Source organism: Phacochoerus africanus, chromosome 16 (assembly GCF_016906955.1).
Source record: "Phacochoerus africanus isolate WHEZ1 chromosome 16, ROS_Pafr_v1, whole genome shotgun sequence".
Lineage (NCBI taxonomy): Eukaryota > Metazoa > Chordata > Mammalia > Artiodactyla > Suidae > Phacochoerus > Phacochoerus africanus.
Genome location: NC_062559.1, coordinates 41,384,291 through 41,405,512, shown reverse-complemented (window position 1 = coordinate 41,405,512; position 21,222 = coordinate 41,384,291). Strand labels below are relative to the sequence as shown.

The window sequence follows — 21,222 nt, the reverse complement described above, 5'->3', positions numbered from 1 at the left end:
CTCTGTGGCACTAGAGCAGTTCTATAACTTCACCTTTCAGCAGCTGTGATTGCACACCTTCATCTCGGTTGAATTTACTTAGTGTCTTTTGCTCTGTGACTTCCAAATCATCTTTTACCCAGTGAATCATAAGTGATGCTGCTCAAAGTGTCATGATTACAAATGGAATTGTTTCCATGATGCTTTGCTTGCCAAGTATTGTGCTTCTACAAGCCCGGGTCTCCTGAGCCTCTCACTCAGGTGTTCAAAGCATGATGTCATATATTCACAGAGCATCTACGCTGAATATCAAGATTACGCAAGTTGCTAGAGTCTTCCAGAGTTATTATTGAAACCATGTACAAGACCCTGAGTCCTTGTGTTTTGAAGTAAAAGGCTTTTCCTTTAGCCTCCCAGCCCTCCCCTCCGTCTCAAAAGGCTGTCTCAAGAGTTAATGATTAGAATATACTGTTACAGCTAAAAACTAGTTAAAACAGTCTTCATTATGTTATGTCCCGCCTTGACCCGATGACTCTAACTGGCTTTTCTTTCACAAATGATTTCTTCCTTGCTTAATTACTTTCTTTTAATAATGCTAACTTTTTTTTTTTTTCTTTTTAGGACCATACCCACTGCACAAGGTTTTCCAGGCTCAGCGTCCGATTGGAGCTGTAGCCGCTGGCTTCGCCGCAGCAACATCAACACCCGATCTGAGCTGCATCTGTGGTCTACACCACAGGTTCTGGCAACGCTGGATCCTTAACCCCCCGAGCAAGGCCAAGGATCAAACCTGCATCCTCATGGATCCTAGTCAGGTTCGTTACCATTGAGCCATGAAGGGAACTCCTCTCAGTGTTTATTATTTAGAGTTCTATTGCACCTGGCATTTTCTTTTGTAATTTAAATGCTCCCTAACACCCTTTCCCTGTAAGCAATCTTCTTTCCAGAGGCAAGGTCAAGGAATGATAACCGCAAAGACAACCAGAAATCATCACTGGACCGAGACTGACCTATGAAGGGAGAATAATATAGACATTTTAATCAGTAACCCTGTCTTCCAAGCTAAACCTATAAAGCCCCTTGCTATCCCCTCTCAAGGCAGGACACAGTTTTGAGGTTTAGCCTGCTGTGGCCTCCTTTGCTGGGTAAAGCAATAAAGCTGTTCTTTCTGCTTCACCCAAAACTGTCTCCAACACTTAATTGGTGCCAGTGTATAGAGAACGCATTTTGGCTATATTATGACTTGTGATTCCTAAAAAGCTGGGTTTCATGTTTTCTGAATATAAGGAAAGTGTAATGATGGCTCACAAGTCACTGACATTAGTCTTAGAAACAGACCTTACCACCAGCAAAGATACTGTGCAGTCTGTGAGGCTGCAGGCTTTTTTGAACCACTTGACCTTGCTGAGGGCACCTGGGGACACACCTGGGACCAAGACTGGAGCCAAGTCATTAACCCTTCACCCAGCCCCAAGGCTTCCTCACTTCTAACCTAACAACAGATTTTCTGTGAATCAAGATGTTGGCCCAATAGGAATTTTTTTAATTGGAAATGGAATCCAGAGAACCTAATTGATCAAATGAAGTTGGCAACCAATGGAAAGATGAATTCAGACCTTGCAGATGAATAAGTGGCCTTGCATCTGGTTGAAGAACAGATTTGGATGGAAATCCTAGACTTAAAAATGGTGGCTATCAACCCTCTTTTCCTCAATTTCACGGGAGGTTAGAAATCCTAACGATGGGGGTATGTATTGGAGTGCACTCCCTGTTTCAGAAGCTCCATGGTTGTGCTCAAGGTCAGGCTTAACTGGCTTGTGGTAGGAAGAGGAGGGAAGAGGGAGAATTAGCATTCTCTGAGTACTTCGTAGTTACATCACTGCCTCAGCCAACTCAGGTTGGTATTATAACCAGACCAGGAAAACAGAACTTCTGGGGGGCATGGGGGGCTTATTCTGGACAGGAGTGGGAGATGGTGGAAGAGTGAGGAAGGTGTTAATTGCTCTTTTCTTACAGGGACTGGTCCTAAGAACTGGATTCTATTAAAGAGGGAAAAAAATATTTCAAAGCTCCCATCAGTTCTTTTGCAGGAGCGGGACCCGGAGTAAATGCCCTCTGTTTGGCAGAGTAAGTTCAGAAGCTTTAAAAATGTCTAGCACATGTGTGGTGTCAGGAATGAGGGCTGAACATAATTCACAGGAGTGTGATATTCAAGAGGGAGGAATTTCTTGGTGGAGGAGAAATCCAAGAAGATAGAGGCAAATTCCTGTCCAGGGAAGACAGGGCCAGTGAGAAATCCCCCACGAAAGGAGGCGAACTGATATTGGTGTTGACTTTTTAAGTAGTTGCCTCTTCTGTGTCTTTTTTTTTTCCCAGGAAGTTCCTGGGCTAGGGATCAAATCCGAGCCACAGCTGCTGGCCTACACCACAGCCACGGCAACGCCAGATCCTTAACCCACTGAGCAAGACCAGGGATCAAACCCACAGCCTCACGGAGACTACATCGAGTTCTTAGCGAACTTTTGTGGGTGGAACTTGGGAAGAATAAAGGTGGAGCCCCTTGAACTCCAAGGTGCAGGGTCACACATGGTGGGGGGAGGGGAGGCGCCAAGGGTGGGGATGTCGAGTTTCCACGCAAATGTGGAAACACATACCAAAGAGTCAAGTGCAGCACGAGGCAGAAGCTGGTGCCTATGGGACTGGCTGGGTGGGTGACATATGATTAAATTATTAACTTTTTTTTTCCCCTTATATAGAAGAATGCTCATAACCTACCTGATGTCACAGGACTGGAAAGGGACATCAATCTTGGATTCAAGCCCTCGCTTAGTGTGTCCCACTTTTTCTCCAAGAAATAATCGCTAATATTTATTGCATCCTCACTATATGTTCAGCCTGTGCTCTGCTTGGTCACGGACGACTCTTCTCATTTTACAGCTGAGACTCAAGCTTAGAGAGGTGACAAAACCTAGTAAAGATCAGAGAGCAATCAACAGAGCCGAGATCCTGTGGTATAGCACTAGGAACTATGGCTAATCACTTGTAGTGAATCTATACATGTATGTGGAACTGGGTCACCATGCTGTGCAGTAGAAAATTGACAGAACACTGTAAACCAGCTGTAATAGAAAAAAATCATTTTCAAAAAGAGCCGAGATTTAAATTTTTTTTTAACCTCAAAGTCCTGGTACTTTACTAGCTATACAGCTTAGTCTGAAATGATATCAATGCAGTTTATAACATAGATGTTTACCTATCAACGAGCTGCTATTATTATTACTCATATTAACAATCTATGGGGGTTGTGTTGTAGGGAGGAAGAGGGTTTTGTTTGTTTTTGCCATTGCCTATACAATCAGGAAGCAAATTGAAACGGCTACGTTAGATTCTTAGCTCTTGACAAGATATTCAGGACTGAATAGTGTGCCAAGCATAAGGGAAATCTAACTCTTTGCCAATGAATCCCAGGATTCTGAAGAAGAAAAACATGACTCACATACAAGAAAGACCTTTAAAAGCATCTTTTTATTTGCCGTAAGAATATAACCAGGCATGTCTATACAGTCCCTTGTGCAAAAAAAAATTTTTTACAAGCAACGCTGAACCTCCAGATCTGTACATTTGCTCTACTAAATTAGCAAAGGCTGAAAAGTAACATCTTGGGATAAAAGACAGAGGAGCCAACTTTCATCCCCAGGATCGTGGCTACCAACACCAAGGAGCACAGCCAAGAAAGCACAGCCACAGTGAAGTCTTAATACCCAAGAGGGAAGGGTCATGGACACATCACCTGTGGGCTGGTACACGGAAGCCACTCTGCCATGGACGGGTTCACACATATGTGGCCAGATAGCTCTGTGCAGCAAGTGCGGAGGCATCTGTGTTCAAACAGGTAGGAATTCCCTGTTGAGTTAACCTCATTCAGCTGGATTAGACTCTACCAGCCTACAGAAGGGTCCTCTGGTTCGGGTACCAAGCAGGGAGCGAAGAATTACAATTGCTTCCTTGACAAGAAAGGTCGCAATGATTTTCCTTTCTGTATAATAACTAAATTTCCCTAACATACCATGGTAAAGCACATTATAAATTGCTCACTAGCACGATAAGCACTAAACTCTGGTGCTGACTTGACTTCCATGACTGCGATTTATCAGAAATGAACTATGGAGAATGAGAGGACACCAAGCCCTTTGCAGTCAGACCCAAAAGCTGTGGCTCAGGGCACAGCTCCCTCTTTGTAGGGTGAGGGCAGTGGAGGGGTGGGCCATCCCTGAGCTTTTTTCCTGGCTCTCGGCTACCCCTGCTGTGCACCTATGACTTTCCAGGCTGGGCAATAGCAACCAGAACCTGCATTATCCCTAACCTTCACCACCAAAGGCAGAGTGGGGTTATGAAGCCCACTTTCTAGTTTAGCAAACTGAGGTTTTGAAAGGTTATGCCATTAGACCAAGGACCTGCAGCTAGTTACAGACAGGACAGGGTGAGAGATCAGACCTACCTGACAAACCCAAAGCTTTCCACCGCACCAGGCCCTTTCTGAAGGGATCCAAAGCCATTTCTGAGCTTGAACCTTTCCTTACCATTTCTGTGAACTTAGTGCCCAAGTAAAGACTCTAGAGAGAGATACAGAAAGGCTAGCAAATGCCACCCCAAAGAGGTAAGTTACTGACTTCTATCCTGCCACCAGCTCCAAGCGAAACTGGATTTCCAAAGGGACTCAGATATATGGTCTGCTGGAAAGATGACCTGAAATCTAACTTAAAGTCACCTCCGACCTTATGGGAAAAAAATCCGCAAATAAGGAATTCGGATTAGGTTCAGGATTGTATACTCTCCTGAACCAGGACCCTAAGACTAAGTGGACACCTGGGTGAGTCTTAAATCAGGAGTCTGTCATCCCATTGACTTCAGGTGTTGTCCACCTGAGTGATGGTAGAGGACCAGAAGCAGCAGGGCCACAATGCGTCTCCTGCAAATTCTCATCCTTACAGGTACAATGAGGCATAGGGCATGAAGCAGGCAATGAAAACCGAAATGAAGACAAGGGTTCTCCTTGTTAACTTGGATCTTCTTGGTGAAGCCTCAATTCAGAAATACCTATGGGGAGTTCCTGCTGTGGTGTGGTGGATTAAGGATCTGCCATTGCTGCAGCTCTGGCATAGGTCGCGGCTCTGACTGGGATTCGATCCCTGGTCCTGGAACTTCCATATGCTGTGGGTGTAGCTGAAAAAGAAAAAAAACCTGTGAACACAATCCATCAGAAAGTCCTCCTTTCCCTGTAAGCATGTTCCATTCAGAAGCTCAAATTTTGTGTGGGAGGCATTTACTTTGCAAGTGCCATGCTTCCTTGAATTTTAAAGATGTGTATTGAAAATCAGAAAAGATGTTTTTAGAAGTGCATTCCTTAAATCCAATAATTATTATTAAACCACTATTCTCTTTGGGTCAAGTTAATTTCCAGGGATGAAAAAACTGTCAGTGGGGAGGAATTTTTTTTTTCTGAATGGGTTACATCATTTGAACTTTGGTCTGGAAAGGTCTAGAACAATAGAAGCCACATGGGACCACACTCTTACTGGTTTGCCACTAGAGTCTGCATTGGCCCCCAAATCCAATGACTGAAGGGTCTGTCCCAGAACAACAAAGAAGAAACTCACATCCAGCCTTCACTGTGCCTCAGTGGAGTCATAACCATGAGAAAACACACCAGCCCCAAAGGCCTCCAGGGGTCCTGGAAGCGTGTCCCACGGTGGCTGGTGAGCGGCCAGAGGCAGATGGGCAGGCCTCTCCTTCACTCCCTCTTCCCCTGGACCTATTTTCTGTTCCAGTTATGTGAGATGTTCTGAATCTTTTTCATTTTGATCCTCTGATCCAGCATCTTGTACCTCGCAGGATGCTCATCAGTTTTCTTTGGGACAGACGGTGCGTAGGAGCTGGATGCATAAGCAGGGCGTTTAAAATGACGCAGAGGAGCCTTGATGACTGGGGGCCGTGCAAAGGAAGACAGACAAAACGGTTAGCCGGTTAGCCTCACCAACGACAGGGTGCGCCTATCTCCTGTCGGCAACTTCCTGGCCCTGAGACCTGTTTTCTTTAAAACCAGGAAACAGAGTTGAACTCTCACAAGTCTTAACTGCAAATAGATGAAATAAGCACATTATTTGTTCACTTAAAAATAGACAATTTCCTAGGAAAACAGAATTCCTAGAGCTGGACAGTGATGACCCCAGAATATAAAGTTGCTTTGAGAAGGAAGGGATGGGGTTAAGGCAGTGAAGGGAAGCAGTGGCTTCGCTTGGGGCAAAAGCAAAGCAAACACAGAGCCATATCATTCATCTGCATTCAGGCCCAGATGCAAGCTTTCAGGGTTGCAAAGTGGCATACAACCCTGGAGTGCTAATAAGTACATCGCTGAGAAAATATTTGCAAAACACATGTATAAAGGTCTTGTTTCCAAAATATAAAAACTCGTAAAATTCGACAAAAGGAAAACAAAAGCAATTTAAATATAAGCAAAGATCTGAACAGACTCCTTGTCAAAGTAGATATACACAGGGCTGCAAGGCATAGGAAAAGATGCTTAACAATTTTTGTCATTTGGGAATTGCAAATTAAAACAATGATATATACTACACACTTATTAGAATGTAATACTGTTAAGTGAAAAAAGCATATACATCTAATCTTATTATAAAAACAATCTGCATATTATAAAAACAATCTGTGCATAGGAAAATCTGGGAGAACACACAAACCATAGCAGAGATTATCTCTAGTATAAACATGGCTTTATTTTTTCTTTGTTCTTTACCCTGTCCATTTTTGTCCATGATGATCAAGTTTAGTGATGTCACTTTTTTTTTGGCTGCGCCCCTGGCATACAATAGTTCCCAGGCCAGGGATCCAACCCACACCACAGCAGCTACTAAAGCACAGCACTAGCAATGCTGCATCCATATCCCACTGAGCCACCAGGGAGCTCCAGTGATGTAACCTTTTTAAAACTGATAACTTTCTTCCATAGATTCAAGTATCAGAGCTATTCCACAAACTGATACATGATAGAAAGTCCATAAACCTGAGTTTTCGCTGAGTTTTAATGCTAGACCTCTCGGAGCTCTTACAGCTGAGTATATTTTTCACAGCCTATAGCTCAATATCCATTCATTGACTTCTTGAGCGCTTCCTGATTGTCCTGCTGAGACGACAGTGAACAAAACAGGCAAAAATCTCTGCCCGCATGGAGCTTCCATTCCAGTAACCCCCTCTGAAATCTGACTTGCTTACAGAATAAAAAAATATTCAGTCATAATAAGTGATGCTTTTGCTACAAGCTTTGTTCACACCCACACCAACTCCGCCAAACATAATTTAGATTTTCAACAAAGGTCCAGTAGTGACTTGGTATGCAGAACAGAGGTTTTTGTTTTGTTTTTTAAGATCTCAGAGTATTCTTTCTTAGTGTAAAACAAGGGATTGCAGCACAAAACACTCTAGGAACAAATATAAAAACAGTCCTGTTACGCTAGAGAATGGAGTGGAAACAGGTGAGAGCTTCGGAAGAAACGTGGACTGTTGCGCGCATGTCTGGGCTAGCTGAGTTATTGCTCTTTAAGTCACAAGCCTTCTCCATATTCATTCTATTTTCACAACTCAGCATGAACCCTCAGCCAAAGTATTATTGAATTTCCCACTTCTCAGCATGAAGAAACATTTACCGTTTGCTAGAATTCTGAGCGTCAGAACAAAAACTCTCCCTGCCACTGGAGTCGCTGCAAATAGAGTTGCACCCACTGATTGAAATCGGCTCCCCACTGAGACTGTGGCAATACTTCCACGCCTGCTGTCACCCTTACTCAAAATGCAGGAGGAAAAGACAAATTCATACAGTGCTGTTTGTAGGCACTGATTGCCTTTCCCCTCCACAGGGGAGCGTGACTTGAGGACAGGGCAGAATAGCAGAGCCAGGGATGAGGGCACCATTTTGAATTTAATAGGGGGGGGGAACCTTTCTTCCGGGTGCGAGTGTGGCCTCTTGAGGACTCTTTCACTCGCCTTCTGCTTATTCCTGAGATAGTCCTGGAAGGGAGCTGACTCTGTCCCTTTCAATGACTGGCCACTTCCCGCAGATGAACCCAAGCAGTAGTACTGCAATCCTCCACCATCTTGGCAGAGAAGAACCAAGCTAGAAACAACCTGCCCCCTCCTTCCTAGGCTTGATCATCAGCAAGGTGGACCCTTTCTCTCTTGGGGACATGTTCACAAACTCTGCTCTCTTCTCCCAGAGCAACTTCCTTGCAGAAAATGCTCTCATCAGCTAATGAAGATTTGACAAAGGCACATATTTCTGCTCAAAGCCTGAACTTGGGAAAGTCATGATCTGTATTTTTTCTTTTTCGGTCTTTTTAGGGCCTCACTTGGGGCATATGTAAGTTCCCAGGCTATGGGTCAAACTGGAGCTGCAGCTTTTCCGCCTACACCGCAGCCACAGCAACACAGGATCCAAGCTGTATCTGCAGTGCACACCATAGCTCGCATTCTGGATCCTTAACCCACTGAGCGTGGCCAGGGATCGAACTTACATCCTCATGGATACCAATCGAATTCTTAGCCCTCTGAGCCACAGCAGGAACTCCCATTGCCTCTTAAATGTTGATTTACATGAAGAGCAAAATCCCACTGCCATACACGCCATTTTTAAAATCAGTGTCTATTGGCATCTGTTGGGAATCTGATGCAAAGTCCTCATGAAAATGCATAAAAATCATCCAGGAGCTTTGAATTGCAAAAGACTGACGTGTTAACATCCATTCCGTGGAGGGTGGAGTGATAAGAACTGAGCCTGTGATTTTCATTTCAGGATCTGTGATGGCAAGATAATTGTAATCCCTGACATACATCACCTGCAAGGCACAGTGCTAAGACTTTCACGCGCACTAGCCTTTAATCGTCATTACAATCCAACAGGCAAGTGTTGTTATCACCCCTTTTTGAGGGAGGAAACTAAGGCTTAAAGAACTTAAGTAATTTTTCAAAGTGTACACAGCCAGCACGAGGGAAGTCTGGATTCTGCATCCACGTCCAAGCCGTCTGACCTCAGAGCTCCCATGTTTAAAATATCCTGGGACCAAAGTTCAGATAAGTTTCAATAACTACCATAATAAGTTTAAATAGTGACTCATGTATAGTATTAATTCTTGAGTATTTATGTATGATAAATGGGAAACTTGAATATCTTTGTTGGTTTCTGCAATCATATTTTGCCCGAAGCAAAGTCAGTCCCCATTCAAACAATGCATGTAGTAACAGTTCAGGAATGAATTGCAGAAAGCTCATGGCTAACAAGTGCTCTCTCTTTGTTTTGGCGGCGCCCATGACATGTGGAAGTTCCTGGGGCCAGAGATCGAACTGGCACCACAGCAGCGACCTCAGCTGCTGCAGTGACAACACCAGATCCTTAACCTGCTGTGCCACAAGAGAGCTCCTAATAGGTCTCTTAAGTAGTTCCCCCCCCCATCTTTGCTTTTTTAGGGTTGCACCTGCAGCATGTGGAAGTTCCCAGGCTAGGGATCAAATCAGAGCTATAGCCACTGGCCTACCCCACCGCCACAGCAATACCAGATCTTAGCCAAGTTTGCCACCTATAGCACAGCTCATAGCAACGCCAGCTCCTTAACCCACTGTGCGGGGCCAGGGATCAAACCCTTGTCCTCATAGATACTAGTTGGGTTCATTACTGCTCGGCCACAGCAGGAACTCCTTAAGTAGCTGCTTTTGTCTACTCACCTCACCTGGCAAGGCTGAGATGTTAGCAGGTGCTCCCAAAGTCTAAAGGCTGGAGACAAACAATCAAGTCAGGGGAGCCACAGGGTCTTGGGAGAAACTTTTAACTTGGTGGTTCCCACCCCTCCTTGCATATGGGAACCACCTGGGGGGCTTTAAAAAATCCTGGGTACCCCAGAGCAACTAAAGCAGAATCTGGGGAGGGGTTAAGCTGAGGCCTTAAGAGTTTTTGAAAGCTCTTCAGATAATTCCACAGTGCAGTAGTTTACAAACTACTGTTTTAGTCTCACCAACCTCCCCCCTCCTTATCATCGCAAAGGAAACAAGAGTGGTAACACTTTGCACCTGCTGCAGATGCTCCTTAAAGAGCCAGCCAGGGCTCTAGCTCTGGTCTGATCACAACGAACTGCCTGGCTAGGGAGGAGTCCTTTATGCATCAATTAAAGTTACCGTGGTCTTCAGAATTAGGTGTTTTTTTCTCTCCTACCTACACAGTTTGTTCTTCCTGTTGGGTGTACTGTGAAGGCAAAACCTCTGAGCAATGAAAATGCACTATTTTGTTGGAAAAAGCGATGCCAATGCTATCACTTGAGAATTGTGAGAAAATCGGCAGCAAGAACAGCCAACACTGAGAGTCCGTGATCTCTTCTAAATAAATAGAACCCTTGGAAAAGCCACAAATCAGACCAAAAGGGATGTTCCTGGTGTCTAAGGGGTACATGCGAGAGCAAGAGATGTTGCAGCCTCTTTCCACCACTCCCAGCTATTTAATTTTAGGCAAACGCTTAACTTCTCTAAGCACCACTTTCCCCCCTCTGTAACTTGAATAAAACATCACACCCCTAGCAGGGCTCCTCGGGAGGGCTCAGCGGGGTGGGGCAAGTCCAGCACTTACCACGGGGGTGGCATAAAGAAGGCCTTCAGTTAAGGGCAACTTGTATTTTTACTACAGTGATAGCAATGGCGTCGGGAAACGCTGGTGAATAACAGGAGACCAAACCTTGAGCGAATGGAGCGCAGGGAAGACGTGGAACGGGCACCACTGTCCTTCCAGTGCTCGCCCTGGGCTGCTGGAAAGGGTGCCGCTCCTTCTGCCCCTTTGAGAGAATCGTCCTGATGTCAGTTTCGCCCTCCGGGTGTGTCTTCTCCCGGGATTCTTTCTAGCTTCTTTCTGGGACGTCTTCTCAGAGCATCTGGGATTCCCAGCCCGCCTTCCTGATTCTTAAGGAGTCAGCATTAGCACATTTGGTGAGAATCACCTGTTCTGCAGATGAGCTCGTTGGAACATGCGCAATCAGCTAAGCGTCCTGGCGCTGGGAACATCAGCTCCACGTGGAGCGGAATCAAGTCAGGTGCATCCCAGTCTGAGGCAGAAACACACCCTTAGAAACTAGCAGTTTGGCTGAATTGGTTTTCATAGCTGCTCTTTTCCTTAAGTGGCACGTGGAAGATGCGAATGTGTTTCACCGGAACAAGAGACTTGCTCCTTGTTCTGGGCTTCCTGGCAGACATTTTAAAAAATGAAAGTGACACATAACAACGTTTTGTGAACATGGGGCTTTGCTGTTAAAGGAGCCCAGTAGCCTGGCTTTTCCTCAGCATCACTCAGTGTCTCCAGGTCCATCGCCTCCTTTGCAGCCGCCCCTCATCCTTGGAAGGAGGTCAGAGGTAGTTCCGTCTCTGCCCTCATATGACTGAGACACATAATTTCAGTTTCCCACACCACCACCACCATCAACAGCAATACCAACAAAAACAACGGAGATAATAACACTTACTGCAGAGGCCTGAATGAGAATGACCAAAAAAAAAAACAAAAAAAACAAAAAAAACAAAAAACAAAACAAGGCAGGTCAAACAGCTGGCAGAGTGCTGACACATAGTAGGCACTCATCCAGCATTAGTTTTCATCCCTTTCTGCAGAGGAAGATCCTACATTTCAGGAATTATCTGGAAGATGTGCAGCTGCCAGGGAAACTCAGCAGCAGCATGCTTTCTAGCCGGGGAGTTCATCTGTCTCCTCGACATAAACGCATCAGTGAGGACCACGCCAATCGTTGTGTCTTCCTTTTGTAGAAATACAATCCAGCGACGTTAGCGCAGCCAGAAAATTACTCTTCAACCATGCACATCCGATATAGTGTTGTCTAAGGTGAAGGTCTAGCCTTAAAGTCCTCAAGGTGCAGTTTATATTAAAACTAGGATAATTAAATCCAGCATCTACATTGGAAAAGACTGGCTCTCCTTCTTTTCCTCAAGAAAATGAGAATACCAACTAATTGGGAGTTCCTGTTGTCACTCAGCTGTAATGAATGTGACTAGTATCCATGAGGATGCAAGCTCGATCCCTGGCCTTTCTCATTGGGTTAAGGATCTGGCGTTGCTGTGTGCTGTGGTGTAGGGTAAAGATGTGGCTCGGATCCTGTGTAGCTGTGGCTGTGGTGTAGACTGACAGATGCAGCTCCCTTTCGACCCTTAGCCTGGGAACTTCCATATGCTGCAGGTGCAGCCCTAAAGAGTAAAAAGAAGGAAGGAAGGAAAGGAAAGGAAGGAAGAGAAAGAAAGAAAACAAAACTAACATATCTGAAACTCACACAGCAAAGAGCACAGGAGACAGGAAGCTCATTGTCTGAGAAAAAACCCAGGTGACACTGCCTGAACCAAACCACTCCCTTGTGTGGAAAGATGACCCGGCCAGCATTTCCGTCCCTGGAGGAACACAGCCACAGAGAAAAGAGAAACCACTTCATGCACCCAGAAGCTGTTTGCTTCCATCTGTAGTTCTCAACCCTAGATGCCCATCAGATGACCTGGAGAGCTTTAAATCTGCTGATGCCTAAGCCCCACCCCTAAGAGTCTCAGAAGAAAGCCGTTATTTTAAAGTGGAGCCCAAGCATCAGTATGTTCGTAATGCCCAGCAATTCTAAGGCATGGCCAGGTTGAGAACCACTCGCTCAGATGCTGAGTTTGTTTTACGAGTAATTGGGCTTCTAGTTAAGCTCCAAGGGATGTTTGGGGTAGCTGGTGCAGCTGGTTATCACATACAGGAGTGGCCAGCCTTTGGCCATGAGCTAAGATCTGTGACAGGAATGGAATCTGTGAAGATCTATTTTGGGGATAATCTGTTGCGAGATTCAGGGTTTTGGTTTTTGATTTCTGTAAAACAGGAAAAATGGTGACTGCTTTGCATGGCCATTGTGGGGAATTTAAAGGGCCCATCACTGAGATAATGTACCTTGCAACCTTGCAGGATGCCAGTTAGGTCATGGGTACAGGGTACACGGCTACCATTATTACACAGCACAGGAGACGAGAGGTCATCATGGGAGCCTTTTAATGGTGCCCTCCCTGGTGCATTTCTTATTACAGTATAGAAAAGCCATGTAATTCCCCATACAAATGGATTTTACCCACATGAAAGACCTCAGCACACAATGAAGAGATTAACTTAATGAATTTATTTGTGACTATTTGGCAGAGAATACACCACTGTGGTTCACAAAAGGCTAATTATCCAAAATGTGCATTTGTGAAAAATATACTTTTTCCATTAAAAGTGAGGGAAACACTTTGCTGAAACCAAGTGCTATCTTAAGCAAAGCAGAAACACCTAGTCCTCGCTCTAAACTATTTACACAATGTACCAATATGGAGGTTCATTCAATCCCTTTGGTAACCATAAGAATAAAGAGTGCTGGAACTCCCAGCCGGGAAGGGTGGCCTAGACACCCTGCCAGGATGGAAGGAGTTTCAGCCCCTGAACTCTAATCTTGATGTCTTTAGGAAAATGACAAGGGCACTTTTGACTCTTAAGATTCTTTGCATTTATTATGCTGACCCATAATCGTTCTTAGAGTCACCTTTATTGGAAGCCGTTCTTGAATCACTGATTCCCTGGGCTTTGAGATTCCTTATGCTTCACCTCATAGATCATTCATCCTGGCTATGAACTTCATGAGGATGGGACAGGGTATGATGCAGAACCTGGACTCTACAGAACCTGACGTTTCTCCCTTGCATCAGCAATGTCTTAATACCTCGACTTGCTGCCTGTGTTTTTTCAAAGAAGAATATCAGCAAGTTCCTTTCCTTTGAAGTTTCAAGTTTGAGGCCCAAGCACTTCCATTTTATACCCATGCTACAATCTCAGCTCATTTCTACAGGTCTTACTATAGTCTGGAGAGACACTGAGGCACACATTTCAAGCCCCTCTGACAAACAGGTGAAAGAAGAGGAGCAATAAATAAGGCTGGAAAATAAGCTCATTCCTTATTCAAATAACTGCTAGCTATTAAATGCCCTGTGACCTTATGACTTAATGATTAATGTTTTAATTCAATAAAAATATTATTTTATTTATTTAGCTGCACCTGTGGCACATGGAAGTTCCTGGGCCATGGATCGAACCCATGGGCACAGAAGTAACAACACTAGACCCCTAACCACCAGGGAACTACAAAAATATGACTTTAACTAATAAAAAAAAAGAATAAAAAAGTCCTCCCAATGACCATTTCCATTTGAGTTCTTTGTTTTCATCTTGTTTTCCCTGGACAGCACAAAATGCACGAGGCAAGCACTTTCAGAGGAGAAAAATATTTGGGAGAAAATGCGAGCTAAGTCTTTTTTTTTTCCTGTCTTTTTAGGGCTACACCAGGGGCACATGGAAATTCCCAGGCTAGAGATCAAATTGGCACTGCAATTGCCGATCTACTCCACAGCCACAGCCATCCTGGATCCTTAACCCAATGAGAGGGGCCAGGGATCAAACCTGCATCCTCATGGATACTACTTGGGTTTGTTATCACTGAGCCACAATGAGAACTCCCTAAGCTAAGTCTTTTGCTTTATTTTTTTCAACAATGTGTGCATTTTTCCACATGTCAGGCTAAATCAGTAGCTCTGACATTTGCTCATACCCACAATGACCTGTGCCAGAAGAAGCCTATAAAGATCTAGTTCTTCAGAGCTCTGAAGTGTTAAATCACTGCAGATGAGCTTTGCTCTGGTCCATGGTAAGAGCGACAACTGACATCCCTCAAACTGAACTGAAGATAAAAGATGATTGCAGAGAAAGTACTTATGGGAACCTTCACTCAGAATGAAAACAATGCAAGATTTTGTCACACACCAAAGTTGTGCTTGAAATCAATATGTGTTTAATTGATTTAATTCCCAGGCAGAGTACATTATAGTGTGGACTCTTTGACATTATGCCTAACAATGAAACTTGAGCAAGGAGCACAGGCTTGCCATCTGCTAACTTTGGGCAAATTATTTATTTGAGTATGCCTCAGTTTCCTGATATGTGAAATGGAGATAACAGTACCCTCCTTAGAGGGTTGTTGGGAGGATTGAGTGAGATAATATATGTTAAGAATCTAGCATTGTCCCTGATTTTTGATAAATGTGCAAGACATATCAAAGTATTTATTGTTAAAAACCTGTGTTAGGAAGATCAGAAGTTGCCATTTTTGAAGTTAATCACTCAGTAACTTACAATACACACACTACTTTGTTTTTGTAAAACAACATAAGCTTCCTCAAATGTCTTCAGACCTCAGAGCTGGTCAGTTCTCTTCCGAGGAATCCTCTGGATGGACGTTTTATCCATAGTCCCCTAGAAAAAGACACACAACAATGTCATTGCAAGCCAGCTGGCATCTTAACACACAAACTCTTTCTACATCAGGCAACAGAGATTAGAAGCAGAGCTGCATCTACTGCTGACACTACGTGCACGCCAGCAGCTGCACAAACAGGAGCAATCAGCTATCTGCATCAGCAATGGCTACGGTACCGTACCTTTCCATCTAAAGGATCACTTCAGGAAAGAGAGGTGACCGAAGTGCCTCAGGGCATCTGCTCAGAAGCCATGGACTAGACTCCATCCTTAGCAGTCATGACTGGAAGTGAAGCTCTGGGCCACTCCTCCAGCGAGAGCCAACATTTCCTCAGCTCTCCATCATTTATGACCCACGGAGCTTGACTGGGTTCACAAATCTCATGGGGGCACAGTTGAAGTTGGCTCTAGAAAAAAATTGGCTGCAGGTGCTATTATTTTACCATCTAAGAGTCACTTTGCTATAGATGGGCTAGGAGTCAATGTGATGTCCCTGGAGCAGTGCTGGAGTTTCAGGAGGAAGCTTTGATAATGTCAGGAACACCTCACAAGTGGTTCTTTAATGACTGGTGGCTTCATGACTGAAGCATGTGACAAACACAACTGTCTTGGAAGACAGTCACAGATGTTTCACTTAAAATTCTTTCATATATAATATTTGAGCACACATAAAAGTATGGTTGATAATAGAATATTCTACCAATATAGTTTAATCCAATCTTAACATTTTGCATATTTGTTCAAAAGTTTATTTAAAGAGATTAAATATCAAGGTAGAGTTAAGTATCTAATATACCCCTCCATGATCCCAATGTTTCTCTTTCTTCTCCCAAAATCATCCAGAATTTTTTTCCCACACCCACAGCATAAGGAAGTTCCTGGGCCAGGGACTGAATCTGAGCTGCAGCTGCACAGCTGTGGTGATGTCAGATGCTTTAATCCACTGCACTGGGCCAAGGATCGAATCCCTGCCTCCACAGTGACCCAAGCCACTGCAGTTGGATTCTTAACCCACTGTGCCACAGCAAGAACTCCCAGAATTTAATGTTAGTTATTCCTGTGCATTGAGTCATTCAATGATTACATTTATATGCATCCATAAAATGTCTATTTTCTGCTTGTTTTAAAATATAATACAAATTGTGTTAGCTAGTGTAAATCTTATTGGAACTTACTTTTCCTGCCCAACATTATGTTGGGCATTGTTTGTAATAGAAAAAAAATTGAAAAGCACCATCAACAGAAGAAAGATGAAATGAACTATGGAACATTTGTAATAATAAGATGTTGTACAGATGTTAAAGTGGATAACATTTTTCAAAGAACTAGCTTTCATTTTGTATGGACTTTCTTTTGCAATACATTAGCAAACTTTCTTGGAGTTTTTCTCAAAAAAATGTGTCTCTTAAAAGCAAGATAGAGCTGGATTTCATTTTTCTTATCCACACTTCTGTATTTTAATAGCAGAGTTTAAGCCATTTACAATTATTGTTATTACTGATGTTGTTGGACTCAATTCTACTAATTTTATAACCACACTTTACTCTTTGCTTCTTTTTTCCTTTTCTGCCTTCTATTAAGTAGATACATCTATATTCCCTTTCTTTGTTATTGTTCATTTGCTGATTTAGATGCAATGGGTTATATTTCTATTATCTTACTGATGATCCTTTGTACAAAAAAAATTACAAAATTACAAAGCTCTGCCCAAAGACAGACAAGATCTGATCATTCCTTAGCTCTGCATTAAATATTCCTTCTTCCATCTTTAGCTTCTGTTTCTTATTTTAACAAAAAATGAGCATATTTTTACAGGGACAAGTTACATTTACTAACATGCTTTATTTACAAATGAGCTCCCCACTAATTCCTCTCTCACACTTTGCTTTTGGGTTCACTTTTTTGAAGTATATACTTTAATATTTCTTCTTTTTCTTTTTACTTTTTTTGGCCTTTTTAGGGCCACACCCATGGCATATGGAGGTTCCCAGGCTAGGGGCAGCCATAGGCCTACACCACAGCCACAGCAATGCCAGATCCTAGCTGCATCCACAACCTATGCTTCAGCTCGCAGTAATGCTGGATCCTTTAACCCACTGAGCGAGGCCAGGGATCGAACCTGCATCCTCATGGATACTAGTTGGGTTCTTAACCTGCTGAGCCACAACAGGAACTCCCCTTAATACTTCTTTTAATTAAGTCTATGAGTGGTAAATTATGTTATTGTATACCTAGAATGTTTTTACTTTGCCTTCACTCATAACTATTTAAGCTATTTTATAATGCTTTCTTTCAGCATACAAAAGATATTTCATCGCCTTCTGTCATCTACTGTTACTAATGCAAATGTTGCTATCAGTTGCTTGTCATTTTATTATAGGCAACCTGCTTGCAGTTCCCCTGAACATAATGAGCTTCTTATATTTAAGATTTTCTCACCCTTGATATAATTTGGAACGATTTCACACAATGCATTTAGGCATGTATTTAGTTTTATTTAGGTATGGCAACTGAGGTGCATTTACCATTTAAGAATTTGAGCATTTAGAGCTGTTTATCTATATTTTGTGCTCTTTCATTTTACAAATGAGATATAACTCACCTACTATATAGTTCACAATTTGAAGCATACAGTTCGGCGCTTTTTAGTATAGTCACAAGGTTGTGGGTCATCACCAATATTTAATTATAAAACATTTTCATCACCAATAAAAGAAATCCCAAACCCATGAGAATTCACACCATTCTTCTCTCTCCCCAGCCTCTAGCAACCACTAATCTACTTTCTTTCTCTATAGATTTACCAAGTCTACGTATTTCGCATAAATGGAATCATACAATAAGTGGCCATTTGTGTCTGGTCTCTTTCACCTAGCAAATATGTTTTTAAGGTTCATCTGTGTAGAATGTATCAGTACTTTCTTCCTTTAGCATAGCCCAGTAATAATCTATTGTACGGATATATCGCATTTTGTTTATATATTCACCAGTTGATGGACATTTAGGTTGTCTCCACTTTTTGTCTATTATGAATAATGTTGCTGTGAATATTTGTGGACAAGTTTTTGTGTGAACACATGTTTTCAATTTTCTTGGGAACATACCTAGGAGTGGAATTCCTGGGTCTTATGGTCATTCTATGATTATCATTTTGAGGAGCTGCCAAACTGTTTTCAAAAGTAGTTGCATCATTCTACATTCCCATCAGCAGTGTATGATGGTACTAATTTCTCTGCATCACTGTGAACACTGGTTATTATATATAACCAGTGTTCAATCTTTTTTATTCTTGTCATTCTCATGCATGTGAAGTGGTATCTCATTGTGGTTTTAATTTACATTTCCCTAATGACTAATGATATTGAGCATCTTTTCACATTCCTTTTGTATATCTTCTTTGGAGAAATGTTTTTTCAAATCTTTTGTCCACTTTTAATTGTCTTGTTTATTATTTCTTTTCTTTCTTCCTTTCTTTCTTCCTTTCTTTCTTTCCTTCCTTCCTTTCCTTTCCTTTCTTTCTTTCTTTGTCATTTTAGGGCCACATCCTCAGCATATGGAAGTTCTCAGGCTAGTTCAAATTGGAGCTGCAGCTGCAGGCCTGTGCCACATTTGTAGCAACTCCAGATCTGAGCTGCATCTGTGACCTACACCATAGCTCACAGCAATACCGGATCCTTAATCCACTGAGCAAGGCCAGGGATCAAACTTGTGTCCTCATGGAGACTAGTTGGGTTCGTTACTGCTGAGCCACAACAAGAACTCCTATCTTCTCGTTGCTGAGTTGTAAGAGTTCTATACATATTCTGGATACTAAATCCTTATCAGATATATGATTTGCAGATTTTTTTTTATTCTGTGGATTTTCTTCCCATTTTCTTGATAATGGAAAGTTATAATTTTGATGAAATTGTATTATTTATTTTTCTTTGGTTGCTTGGGCCTTAAGCTTCTTATCTAAGAAACCAGTGCCTGATTCAAGAACATAAAGAGTTCCACCTATGTTTTCGTCTAGGAGTTTTATAGTTCAGGCTCTTTCATTTTTTTAAAATGGTTCTGTCTCTTCAATCCATTTAGTATAAAGTCCTAAGGTTATCTTTTAATTCTCTTTTCAGCTGTGTTCTACCTTGAGCTTATACCATCAACTGTATTTTTCTTTGTTTTTAAATATTCCAACTATATGTTTGTTTACTTTTTAAAATTTCAAATCTTGAGTTGCTTCCTTTGCATATTTCTGTTCTTGTTGGGTTTTTGCACAATTTTTAAAACATTTTTGTTTTAAAACATGTCTCCACAGCACGTGGAAGTACTCAGGCCAGGAATCAAACCTGCACCACAGCAGTGACCCAAGCCATTGCAAAGACAATGCCAGATCCTTAACCCACTACACCACAAGAGAACTCTCTCTGCACAATTTTACTTTATTGTTTTTCAAGGATTTTTATTCCTCCTTTTGGCTCTTGGTGTATCCTGAAATGTGATATTTAAAGTTGGTGGACAGCCTGTACCAAGAGCTTGTGGTAGAGGCATTTGCATTGTGTGATGTTTGTGAGGCAGGAGGGAGAAACAGGGCTGGCTGTGTTATGACTGAGGGGGAGGGTGTCTGCTAGACAAAGCACAGCTAAGGTTAACTAGATCGAGAGGTTTGAAAACTATGCACTCCACCCCTCTGGACTTTGGAGTGGTCGGAACTCAGAGCCTGACATTCAATTTGGGACACTTCAGACTGCCAAACTAAGGTCAAAGACAAGGTGGCCAAGATGCTGATTCAGAGGCCTTAGAAACCCAGCAGGCCACCAATAGGTCCCCAGCAGAGCAGGTAGGAACCAGATCAGCTCTGCATATTCTTACAGATATGATGTCAGAGATTCCATTTAACCCAGGAATGTTATGACCTTACAACCAATAGCAAATACCACCACTGCACCCTGAGGTTGTTGGGTTTAGAGCTGTTTTCCTCCTAATGTCTATAATCACAAGAGCACAATAACCACAAGTGGGGACAAGATGAAATGGGCTTCCAGAGACCACAGAACGTGGTCGACATGATACTAAAAACCAGTCAGTGTAGTAGTATAGCTACAGTTGTATAGCTGAAACAAATCCAAACTCCAGGATGAGCATTTTTCTGAGGATGGTTGCTTTCTACCTAGTCGTAAATTACATTGGTAGAGCTCACTCACATACCTGTGCACCCGGTCTTAGAAGCATTATTAAGGACACAAATGTGCTTGTCACCTTGGCAGGCACTGCGACAAAAAGGATTAAGACAGTCCCCCATCCTTGAAAAAGCCACCTAGCAATGGTTAAAGAACTTATAAGCAAATCATTATAAGTCAGCATTAATTCGACCTCAAGGATTTGGAGAGACTGCAAAAGAGAAATTAACCGGGGGGAGAAAAGGGTGAAGAGTGTTAACAAGCAGAGTAGCAGAGTCAAGAAAGTTCATGGGCTACTCAGGGAACACTGAGTCTAGTTGATGTGGCCTGGGTTGGGGAGGCTGAGCAAGTTGAAGTTGGAAAAGCAGACATAGATTATATATCATCTAGTCTAAGATGCCACTTATTGGAAAGTGAACTATTATTTCACATATGACCAAGAAAATATGTATAACACACCACTGATTACAATTAAAGTATAACACACCATGGATTGCCAAACATTCCTATTTCAGAGGAGCTAGAATGCAAGGTCCTGTCCTGCTTAGCATGGATGAAATATGGCAATTCCCCAAAGAAGCAATGCAAAAGATAAATCAATGCTAGAAAACAAATTTCTTTAAAAAAATAAAATAAATGCAAAAAAATGGATATAATTTTTCTCATCAAATAAGTACAGTA

The 21,222-nt window shown here is 42.6% G+C and overlaps 1 protein-coding gene and 1 long non-coding RNA gene across 5 annotated transcripts in view; one reads left to right on the top strand and one right to left on the bottom strand.

Moving 5' to 3' along the window:
* LOC125117725 (uncharacterized) overlaps positions 1-727 on the top strand; it is a 37,181-nt gene extending 36,454 nt beyond the window's left edge. The window contains exon 5 of the long non-coding RNA XR_007132701.1: positions 601-727. This is a non-coding gene — a long non-coding RNA (uncharacterized LOC125117725). The remainder of the gene's footprint in view (positions 1-600) is intronic.
* Positions 728-5,163: 4,436 nt separating this feature from the next.
* PDE1C (phosphodiesterase 1C) overlaps positions 5,164-21,222 on the bottom strand; it is a 496,227-nt gene continuing 480,168 nt past the window's right edge. The window contains exon 19 of one of the 4 annotated variants that reach the window (XM_047763086.1): positions 5,164-5,961. In XM_047763086.1, the coding sequence (XP_047619042.1) occupies positions 5,792-5,961 (170 nt within the window). In that variant the 3' untranslated portion in view covers positions 5,164-5,791. Of the gene's footprint in view, positions 5,962-14,898; positions 15,383-21,222 lie in introns of those variants that run through there. The other 3 variants (XM_047763090.1, XM_047763089.1, XM_047763087.1) reach the window with 3 other exon arrangements.